At 58.8% G+C, this 10,785-nt stretch overlaps 2 protein-coding genes across 8 annotated transcripts in view; one reads left to right on the top strand and one right to left on the bottom strand.

Annotated features, from left to right (window-relative positions):
* The window catches only part of TNRC18 (trinucleotide repeat containing 18), a 59,475-nt gene extending 56,935 nt beyond the window's left edge, over positions 1 to 2,540 (top strand). For all 6 annotated transcript variants that reach the window (XM_075058739.1, XM_075058740.1, XM_075058734.1 and 3 more), the window contains one exon: positions 114 to 2,540. In XM_075058739.1, coding sequence (XP_074914840.1) covers positions 114 to 320 — 207 coding nt within the window. In that variant the 3' untranslated portion in view covers positions 321 to 2,540. The remainder of the gene's footprint in view (positions 1 to 113) is intronic.
* On the bottom strand, positions 2,522 to 9,082 carry SLC29A4 (solute carrier family 29 member 4). 2 transcript variants are annotated; one of them, XM_075058741.1, is made up of 11 exons: positions 9,060 to 9,082; positions 8,062 to 8,231; positions 7,255 to 7,386; positions 7,028 to 7,141; positions 6,818 to 6,946; positions 6,227 to 6,301; positions 5,556 to 5,821; positions 5,332 to 5,467; positions 4,918 to 5,105; positions 4,427 to 4,667; positions 2,522 to 4,352 (listed from the first exon to the last, which is right to left on the bottom strand). In XM_075058741.1, exons 2-11 carry the CDS (start codon positions 8,219 to 8,221, stop codon positions 4,210 to 4,212), a joined length of 1,584 nt encoding a protein of 527 aa, XP_074914842.1. In that variant the 5' UTR covers positions 8,222 to 8,231; positions 9,060 to 9,082; the 3' UTR covers positions 2,522 to 4,209. The 2 variants fall into 2 exon arrangements, with proteins under 2 accessions (XP_074914842.1, XP_074914843.1); XM_075058742.1 differs by lacking the exon at positions 9,060 to 9,082 and having other exon boundaries at positions 6,227 to 6,296; positions 6,818 to 6,909; positions 8,062 to 8,221.
* Positions 9,083 to 10,785: the final 1,703 nt, after the last annotated feature.

Consider the following 10,785-nt stretch of genomic DNA (forward strand, 5'->3'; position numbering starts at 1 on the left):
CTGGCCAGTTGTGGTGGACGTTTTTCCTGCCTATTGAAGATGATGCTGTAAATGCTGTGAGATCTAATTGCTCCTTTTCTTTCTGTCTCCCTCCTTCTGTTCCTGTAATGCAGCGAGCCCTCTACCAGTCCTCTCACGTGGATGAAAACGATGTCCAGACCATCTCACACAAGTGTCTTGTTGTTGGTCTGGATCAATATGAGCAGATGCTAAAGACGAAGAAATATCAAGACAGTGAGGACCTCTACTACCTTGCAGGGACCTACGAGCCCACTACGGGCATGATCTTCAACACCGACGGGGTCCCTGTCATCTGCTGACCGCCCAGGGGACACGTGCCACCCCCTGGGAAGGGACGGGACAAACCTGAGGACGTGCCTGTTCAGACGACATGATTGTTTCTTTCAATGCTCATGACTTCTGTGTCACACTACAGACAGGAGAGCGCGAGAGACACGAGGAGGAAGGAGAGGGCTGAAGAAAGGGGTTGGGGAAACAGTTACAGGACTTGAGGAAGATGCCATTGGGGGGTGGTGGTGGTGGTGCTTGAACCCCAAGGCTCTTCTGGAAGTGGCTTTAAGTAAGGTGACACTGACCAACTTCTCCCTTCCTCCTTTTGGTCCAGGAAAGCACATGGGTCTCGTGATCATTTCACCAGCGGGACCCCCCGGCAGGAGGGATCCCTTTTGTGTCATTTGCCCCCATCAGTAACTCGGCAGCCGCACGTACGTGGAAGGACAGCCGCTAGCCTTCTGCGTACGCTCCTCTCCGTCCTTATATTCCCTTTCCTGCTTAGTTTCGCATGACCCTTTAGGAAGGACAGGGTGAAAGAGAAAGGAGATGAGTCTCTCTCAGCGTCTCGTCTCGATCCTCTCAGCGCCTTTTTGCGGTTCCCTTTCCCTGGAGGCCCCTGGCCAGCAGCGTGGAGCACAAAGGGGCAGAGCTGGCCCCAGCACGGAGATGGCAGCAGAAGTCCTCTGGGCTGGGAGGAGTCGTGTGGAAGACGAGCCAACATCCAGTCTGGGATGCTGCCTTCCCACTGCCTCGAACAAACAGTCTGAACCCACTTTCCCTGTTGCTCTGTGTCCCTTCTGCCCAGGAAAGGTGCCGGGGGGAGCAAGCGCAGGGTGAGGGGGTGACACTTGGCGAACAAAGAACTCGTCTTGGAGTGTGCAGTGAAAGGGGGCAGGAGATGACTGGGAAAAGCTGCTGCTCGGTGCTTGGAGCAGAGGAGACCACAGGCCGTTGGATTTTGGCATCCCTCGCCCGGTTTTACCCCCCATGCCTTGCCTGAGCAGAGACGTGGAGCTGCTGGAAAGCCCTTGCCCATCATTTGAAGGGAATGGGGATAGAGTGTGAAGCCCGGCCATGCCCGCCTGCGGCATTTCCACAGCCAGAGCCCCACTGCCACCTTGGGCTCAGGGAGGGGACCGTTCATCTTGCTCCATCCAGCCGGCCAAACTCCCCACGGCTCCCAGAGAGCCGCCACCATTGCCTCCTCACTCCCTCTGCGGAGCTGACCCACTGTCTCGTGGGCACACGCCGGAGCCGTGGCATCACCGCTGCCGCACCAGGGATGCACCTGGCCAGAGGGGACGCCGGAGGAGAACCACGCAACGATGCAACATCCTTGCACTTAAAAAAAAAAAACCTCCAAGAGACGCACTGATCTTTGCAACTACCGACTCGCACTACAGATTGCTAGGACACGGAGCGGGGCCCGGCTCGGCCGGGAGTGACGGCCCAGGCTCCGGTGGGGAGACGCTTAAGACAAGGACAGATTGGAAACTATCCGCCCTGGTACCGGCTGCGTACCAGAGACTGGAGGCCGGGGCTCAGGGGAGAGGGACGCCCCTGCAAAGTTACCCCTCGTCCTTTAATGAACCACATGGTGCTGAGCTCGTACCATCTCCAACCCAGGCCACCAGTGCCTCGGCGCAGCGGATAGTGACGGTTCTAGCCTGTACAGTTTTAATGTACCAAAAGACTCTTTAGCCCTCCTGTATTATAAGTCTTTAAATGGATTCAACTTTTTAATTATAAATATAAATATAAATATATATATATAAATATAAACTTTTTAAAACTGTGAAAAAAATTATGAAATTATAAAAAAAAGAAAAAAAACAACGACAGAAATGAACACAGTCTGACGTTTAGAATATTATTTTTTATTTCCTGTTGGATTGTGATTGTAAATGATCTGGGAACAGGCACACCCCCCACGCTCAAAGTGTACTGTACTTCTAGAAGCAAATTGTGTGAGCATATTTTAAAGAGCGAGAGAGAGAGAGCGCGCGAGAGAGATTTTATGCTAATGTTAAATAGAAAGCACTTAAAACCCACTGCCTTCTATGGAACACAAGGATATTTCAGACAATCGAGAGGAAAGGAGAGCCAGGTTTTTGTCTTTTTTTTTGTTTTGTTTTGTTTATGTTTTGTTTAAAAATTTTTTTGGCATTCTGTTTGTTGGAGAACTCCGTGTGATCTTTTTTCATAAAAAAAAAAAAAAATTAATTGAAAAAAAGCAACCCAACGAAGCATCTTTCTTTGTCTCGCTTGTCCTGACTGCGGGGTTTCTCTCCACCTTGGTGGCAATGATGGCTTTTTGGCTCAGCCCCTGCCTTGTGGTTGGGGAAAGACCCAACCCAGGCGTCGCGTGGCTTTTCAGGGAGACCCCGTCCGTCTTACAGTTCCCCTGTGGGGTGGCACCGATGGACAGGATCGGACCCCAGAGCAGTCGTCTCTGCTCACAGGGACCTGTGGGGCAGGAGGTGCGAGTCCTTCCCCTGCGACCACGCTCACGGCAGCTCCCGTACCCCCGAGCCCTGCAGGGACGATGTGTTGAGGATGAAACGCTGGATTTGCTCGTTTTGGTGTGAGCTGCACTTCCACCAGCCGAGGACTTGGCATGGCGAGACCCTCTGGTGCTGGTGGGGCTGGGTTGAGGGTCCCAAGCCTGGTGCTCTCTTCCTCCTGCTCCTGCTGCTTCCAGCCCTTGGGCTTTGCTTCCTTGGGAGGTGCCACCCCCTGACTCCTGGCACAGCGAGGTGCCTCTGGTCCCAAAAAGCGGTAGCCTCTGCTGTTTGCTCCTTCTCTAGATGGTTTCTGCTCCGCTCAGCCCATTCTCTCTCCCTCTTGCTGCCCGTAAAGGTGTTGCACTTCAGCAGCAGGTTGCAGGCTGGCACGGGTTCGATGGGACCCGGTGACAGGTCCAGCCACCCCAGGCGACAGAGGGGACCCTGGAGATGGGGAGCAGCACGAGGGGCACCCCGAGACCCCACAGGACAGGCAGCAGGCATCACCCTGTGTGTGTTTGCCAGCCCAGCCCGTCACCAGCAGCCAAGTGCCTGCAGTGCCAGGGCCGTGCCAGTGCCAGTGGCACGGCTAACGACCAGGTATCGGTGCAAAGACATTTAATTTGGCGTCGGCTTCATTTATGTCCCTTGCACTAAATCTTGAAGCTCAGCGGTGGCAGTGCTGGGGCCTCGAGAGACACCCCCCCCTTTCTGCCCCATTGTGACGGGGCAGCATGGGGTAGGGGGAGGCAAGACCCTGCGTCTCGCAATTAGGGGGACAAAACCAAGACACAACCAAAAAAAAAAAAATTTTTTTTTTTCCAACCAGCAGAAGTGAATTTGGTCTTTTACACAGCGATTGGTGTATGAGGGGAGGGATCATGATTTCAAGCCATTCTTGGTGGAAACCTGCAGCACCCTCAATAAAAGCCAAGACCCACCTTCCCAAAGCCACCAGGGACTGAAGGAGCATTCCTTCCTCTCTTGTTCCTCCTCTTCCTCACCAGCCCTCCATCACCCTCCTCCCCAGTGCTGGTCCTATTCCCTTTGGGATTTGGCAGTATTTTCTTCCTCCTGGCAAGGGCTTGGCTCAAACAGAAGACACCCTCCCCACACCTCCACCGGAGAGCTGCACATCGCTGGTGGGGAGCCCCCCAAGAGCAATGGGACCGTCCCCCAGGCTGGGGGGAATGTCACCCCAAGAAGTGGCCCTGCGTGGCGCCTGGCTGGGCAGCACGGGCCGTTTCGGGATGCCACAACCCCATGCCAACGGGATGCCGGTCCCTGTCCGCCCTGGGGCAGCTTTCTGGCTCCAGGCTCCCTCCCCGAGGAGGGACACGGACCAAGCGGGGCGGTGGGGACCACTGTGGGAAGCAGGTCCCATCTTGTCCCCATCGCCCCACCCCGGGGCTCAGTACCCCGACGTAAAGGAGCCGTTGGAGGTTTCGGTGTAGAAACAGGTACTGTGGGACGTACTGGTGAGGCTGTAGGCAAAATACGCCACAGCCGAGCCCAGCGTCAAGCCTGTCATGTAGGACACGGTCATGGTGTTCCCTGTGGAAAGGGACACAGGGTGTCAAGGCGCTCTGGCCACCCTGCATGGGATTCCCAGGAGGGTTCGGTCTTACCTGCCAGCTCCCGCTGCTCGGGGCTCACTTTGCCGGCAGCCAGGATCATGGGGACGCTGCCGAAGTAGCCGTTGGTGATGCCCATGAGGAGGGAGAAGATGCAGGGCCAGGCGGGGTGGCTGAAGGTGGGCTTCCCGTTGGGGTAGACGCACATGATGAAGAGGGGGATGAAGACCACACGGAGGCAGGAGTAGACGAGGAGGTGGGTCCCTCTCCAGTCGTAGGGCAGGGCAGCCAGGATCTGCAGCGAGGGGCAGAGATCGTGCTGGGGGGGGCAACACGGTGCCCAAAATGGGGCATCGAGGAGGAGACGAGATGGTGGAAAGACCAACTGCTGCAGGAGCTCAACCTCGGCCATGCCAGTGAGCTACCTCGCGCTGGTTAGCTACCCATGGGGTGGAGATGACCCTTGGTGGAGCCAAGCGGCTTTGAAAGAGGACACAAAAAGGAGGCAGGCCCCCCCACCGCGCTGGTGTTGGCCTCTCTCCTACCTTGCCGACGAAGTCGGAGAGGTTGAAGATGGCCATGATGAGGATGGGGAGCCATTCCCCCAGCGTGCAGTTGTGGATCTCCGACTCCAGCCCGGGAAAGAGGCACAGCGTGATGAAGTAGGTCATGGCAATGGAGAGCATGTAGGCCCAGATGAGCCGGGACACGACGTAGCGGTGGAGCAGCATGTCTGGCAAGGACAGGCAGCACAGCTCAGCCAAAACTCGCAGCCCTCCCCTTGCAGAGCCTGGAAGTCTTGCCTGCACCCCAAGGGTAGCTTCCAAAGATGAGATTGCCCCGTGGTTTTGGGCACACTGAGAAAGGGGTGACCCATCCCCAAAGCCCCGGGCCACCGGTCGCTCGTTCTGCCCCACAAAATGCTGCGAAACCACCCGGTTGGCTTGTCCACCACCCACCTCTGAAGCTGGGCCAGCTCCTCTTGATTTTGGGCCGAGGGACATCAAAGCGCATGTAGGTGCCGCTGCCAGCCAGCTCAGCTTCGGGGCCAGGGCTGCCCCGGGGGGAGCTCGACTGCCCCCGCTGCCGGTTCTCCTGGGTGGGGGGAAGAGGGGACGCCAGTCCTGAGCGCCGGCGGCGAGAGGGACCCAGGGGCCAGCGGGGAAACCCACCCTTGGCTTACAAATCGGACATCCTCAGCGGTGACGTCGTGGTGGACGCGGTAGCCTGTCCCGCGGTCGCCGGCCCCCCGCGTCTCGGGGAGACCCTTGTGGGAGCAGGCTGTGTAGTAGCGGACGAAGCGGGTGCGCTTCACCAGGAGGTGGAGGATGAAGCACGTCAGCTCCATGCCAATGGAGATGAAGAAGAAGATGACCGTGTTCTCCTTCTCATCTGACAGCAGCAGCTTGGTGAAGATGCGGCTGAGCGAGATGATGACCCCAGCGGTGCCTGGTGGCATGGGAGAGCTATCGGCACCGGGTCCCACTGAACCTCGCGGCTCAGGGACCCCCGTCAGCCCCCCCACCGTGTGGATGTGATGCCTCCAGGTGTGGAGGAGCTACCAGCGGTGATTTTGGGGTGATGAAGCCAGCTCCTGGCAGACATCCCCAACCCCAGCTTGGCATGGCACTGCAGTGGGTCTTGCAAGTGACTTTTAGAAACCATTAAACGTCCCGGTTTGCTGGGGAGCACCCTGGGGCGTCCGTGATCTGCTGGCAACCCGGCTGGGCTGCGCTGGGGAGAGTGGGGCCCCGGGTGTGACTCACTGGGACCCCAGGAGAAGGCGCAGGAGGGTCCCCCCGAGCAAGCCCATGCGGCCGGAGGTGGACGCGGGGCAGCAGAGCGGGTACTTACTCTCGCCCGTCATCACTCCCTGCGTGTAGCGCTTGGGCAGGAGCCCCGTGTAGCCGTAGAAGCTGGATTGCTGCACTTCAGGAGAGATGCGCCGAGGGGAGAAGGAGGGATTATTGCTGCAGCCGAAATGCCGGGTAGGGGAAAGAAACCCAGGTGGGAGCCCATCTGCTGTGCCATCCGGGAGCCGCATCCTTCCTGAATAGCCGCCGCAGTGCCCGAAGCCTCCTTGCCCCAAAAGCGGGGCGGGGGGGGGGGGGGGTTTACCCTCCCTGGATGCCCCACCATGGCTGTTCCCACCAAGAGTGGCCACGGGTGCAGGGGCTTGGGAAGCCACCGTGGGGGCTCAGAGAGCAAAACCGTGACAGTAGCCCACATTGGTGGTGTCGGGGACCAATGCACGACTTGGTGCTGGTGCCCCTGGCCAGTTCTGCGGTGCCTGAACAGAGGTGGAGGGGATGGAGCAGGGACACGAGGGTCAGCTTATAGCAATCGGAGCGAGAGGTTTGTCCCAGGAGACCACGGCTCTTGGGGATGGGGCCGTTTTCCCACCCCATCTGAAGGGCTGTGCTTGCCAGCCGCTGGCCCGCATACCTGTGCAGCCGAAGGCCACCACCCCGACAGCGACCAGGTTGATGGCGTAGGCTTGCCTGCGGGTGAAGAGCTCCAGCCAGACGTCGCAGATGCTGACAAAGAGCAGGGGCCCCAGGGCGAAGAGATAGCCTGCGGGTGGGAGACGGAGGCGGGTGGGGGGGGGACAGCACAGGGCCGGCACCGCCGAGGGGCGCGGGGACCCCCACTCACCCACAGAGATCCGGGTGTGCAAGCTCAGCAGCTCCACCAGCGCGTTGTTGAGGATGACGGCCACCAAGGCCACCAGGATGTAGGTGAGGCTCATGTCGAAGACGATGGAGGTCCCTGCAGAGAGGCGGGGGATGGGGGATGGCAGCGGTCCAGCTCCCCTGGAAGCGGGGCCAAGCTCTCCCCACGTTTGGGGGAGCCAGGAATTGCTGCAGCTGCTGGAGACCTACCTGGGTATTTATGGTGCAGGTAGTCCACATCGGTGATAAAGCTGTTGTACGGCAGGAGAAATCCCACCCCGGCCAGCAGCATGGCAAAGTAAATCCCGTGGTATCGATCCTGGGGCTCGGGATCCTCAGAAGCTGCCCCAGAAGGGGAAAGAAAGAGAAAAAGACATGACGGTGGCACTGCTGCACCCATGGGACCTGCAGCAGACCCCTGCACAGAGGCAACGAACGGCGCTTTCACATCCTTTATGGCAAATGAGGGGATGTCCCACCCACAGCAAGCAACCCAGCGCCCCACAAATCTTACAAACAAACAGCCCCAGCCCTGAGAAACTCCTTCCTAAACAGAGGCATTTCAACGAGAGACCCAGGAGGCAGGAAAACACCCGGGCTTTGGGGGCTGATGAGTTTTAATTGCAGTCTAATAACGTGAGAGCCAGGCAGTGGAGGTAACAGCCAAAATCAAGGTGCAGGAGGGGTTGAGGGGGGGTGTGGAGGCGGATGTGGAGCAGGGCTGGGGTAAATCCCGGGAGCATCCCTGAGCCCTACACTGGGAAGGGTGAAGCTGCAGGCTGAGGGAGAGCCAGGGTGTGAACCCTCAACTCCCTGCCAACCTGCAGAGCCCACTGCCACGGCGTGCTGTGGTGGCTCACGTGGGTACAAACGGGTCCGAAAAAAGGCGTTAGGCAATTTTACGGCATTTCAGGCCGTTTGTGGCTATTAAACCTGTCCCGGGAAGTTCGGAAATGGGTGGGAATCCAGCAGAGAACCCTGCTCCTGGCTGCGGGTCGGGGCCGTGCCTGCCCTCACCCGGCTCCATGAAGGTGAGGATGCCCTTGGCCTGGCTGCCCCGCTGCAGCTCGTCCTCCTCCAGCTGGTAACTGTCGAAGCTGAAGCTCATCACCACGTTGCCCTCCGGCGTTCCCGCCGGGCTCAGCTCCTTGAAGCGCTCGGCTCCCACCGAGCCCATCGTGGCCGACCTGGGGAGGGGTAGAGAGCAGTGACACCCCCGGGTTAGGTTGTGGCTCCTGTGTGTCCCCATGGGATCATCGTCCGGGTGATGCCAGGGGTCTGTAAGGGATGGATGGCATGTGGGTGGCCCTGAGCCTTCCCTGCCCACTGTATTGCTGTGGATCCTATGTTTTTTCCACCTGGAAAGATGTTTTCCTGGAGGAGAGCGGGGTCCCTCGACCCACTGGGCAGGACTTTAGATTTGGGATGGTGAGCGGTAATCGGGGGCGATCCACATGAGCCACCCCCGAGGCACAGCGCTCGCCCCAGCACCTCACTGGGATGCTACCAATGCCAAACACTGCTGTGATTTCCAAAAGCAATTAGAGAAATTAATGAGTGAAAACCACTCATGGAGGGTGGCAGCCAGGGAAGATCCTGGCTGCCTCGGGAAGCCCTTGCTCTCTGCAGGCAGCACACGCTTACTCTGCTTTAAGCTCTTTTTCACCATCTCTGCTGCCCGGGGCTGGGGCAGAGCCACCGACCTGGGCAGACACACTCCTGCAGCCTTTTCAGGGAGAGGATAGGATGCGACCCGGCTTTTAAGGCCAGCATTTCGGATCTGCTTCTCCGAGGGACCATGGCAGAGCAGGGAGACGCTCAGAAAGCTGCCGGCGAGCCCCCAGCAGCATGTCCGAGACGGTCTGCACCAAATGCATCCCCAAACGAGCTCCCAAAACCCCTGGGCATCCTCCAGCGACCCTACCAGAGCCATCCAAAATATGGTTCATCCTTCTGGGGCCAGCCCAGGCCTTGGGGAGCAGCCCAGGGCAGCGAGGGGGGCTGCTCTGTATTACCGACGCCAGTCGCTAGATGCCAGCCTGCCTCCGCGCCCGCCGCCCGCAGACCACCCAGCTGGCTTGGGGGGGGGGTGGGAAAAAAAAATAATAATCTCCTCCAAGACAGCAGGTTGAGGCAGGCAAGGGAGGAAAAAAAAAAAAAAAAATCAATGAGTGATTTCTCTGGTCTCCCTGGCAGATGTGGCGTTTGCAGGAGCAGAGAGGATTTCCAGCGTCTCCCGGCTGCCAGGATGGGTCAGGTGCTGGGGGGGGGGCCCTGGGGTGGGTGGCAAATGTGGTACCCACAGACCCCGTGAGCGCAATCCTAGAGCCTCCAGCGCATCTGCTCGCCGCAGGGACTGGTGGCACAGAGCAGCGCTGCCACGGCCCCGAGGCCGTGCGGAGGCCTGGATGGGGCCAGGCTGGGGTCCCCACACCCTGCACCACACCAGGGTGGGCCCAAGACCCCCCCATCCAGGAGCCCCGCGGGCAGGACAACCCAGCGGGGCACGTTTCGGCTGGGGACACGGCTCTGTCCCATTGCTCACCCAGGAGCTGGCTGTGATCCCCTTCACTGAGCATCCTCCTACGCCTGCTGCTACTCCAGGCAATAAAGCCCAGTGGGAAGCATCTCCCGGGATGCCGGGAAAGCCTGTTGCAGGTTTTTTCCATAGCAGAGCTCCCAGCTGGAGAACACGTTGACTGGAAACGCCCCGTACCTACTGTGGCCCAAACTTCTTGGAGCTGGGAGCGGAGTGGGATGCGCTGCACAGCCACGGTGCTGGACCGGCCCTCCAGCACCCGTCCGCCTCGCTTCCTCTGAGCATCCCTGCGCCGCGATAAATGGGATTTTCCCCTCCCTTTGGATTTCCACCCGTGTCCACGGGAGGGGACTTGGGCCCTGCCGTCCCTCTGGACCCAAGGTGGGAGGGCAGGGGGTCCTCCATCACCACCCAGGGGTGCGTGTGGGGGGTCTCACCGGGGGACAGGGCACCCATAGGACCAGGCTGAGCAGGGGACCCCTACCGCACTACACCCCAGTGCTGGGTGACCCCCCCAGCTACCACAGCCCCCCCCTTGTCCCATCAGGGCAGAGAAACGATTTTTTACTCTGGCAAAAGGGTCCCCCCCCAGCGAAAGCATCCCCCCCCCCCCAGTGACATCTTGCAAGCAGCAAAGTTGGAATAAACAGAGGGAATTCAATAACCGCCCCCCCACACACACTGGTCCTCGGGCTGAAGGAGATGCTCCTTGCTGGAGAGAGGAGGAGGAGGAGGAGGAGGAGAAGGAGGAGGAAGAGGAGGAGGAGAAGGAAGAGAAGAAGGAGAAGGAAGAGAAGAAGGAGAAGGAAGAGAAGAAGGAGAAGGAAGAGAAGGGAGAGAAGGAAGAGAAGGGAGAGAAGGGAGAGAAGGGAGAGAAGGAAGAGAAGGAAGAGAAGGAGGGGAAGGAGAAGGAGGAGGAGGAGGAGAAGGAGAAGGAAGAGAAGAAGGAGAAGGAAGAGAAGGAGGAGAAGGAAGAGAAGGAGGAGAAGGAAGAGAAGAAGGAGAAGAGAAGAAAGAGAAGGAAGAGAAGAAGGAGAAGGAGGAGGAGGAGAAGGAAGAGAAGAAGGGGAAGGAAAAGAAGAAGGAGAAGGGAGAGAAGGAGGAGCAGGAGAAGGAGAAGGGAGAGAAGGAAGGGAAGGAGGGGAAGGAGAAGGAGGAGGAGGAGGAAGAGAAAAAGGAGAAGGAAGAGAAGAAGGAGAAGA

This window comes from Buteo buteo, chromosome 27, assembly GCF_964188355.1.
Source record: "Buteo buteo chromosome 27, bButBut1.hap1.1, whole genome shotgun sequence".
NCBI classification, from domain to species: domain Eukaryota; kingdom Metazoa; phylum Chordata; class Aves; order Accipitriformes; family Accipitridae; genus Buteo; species Buteo buteo.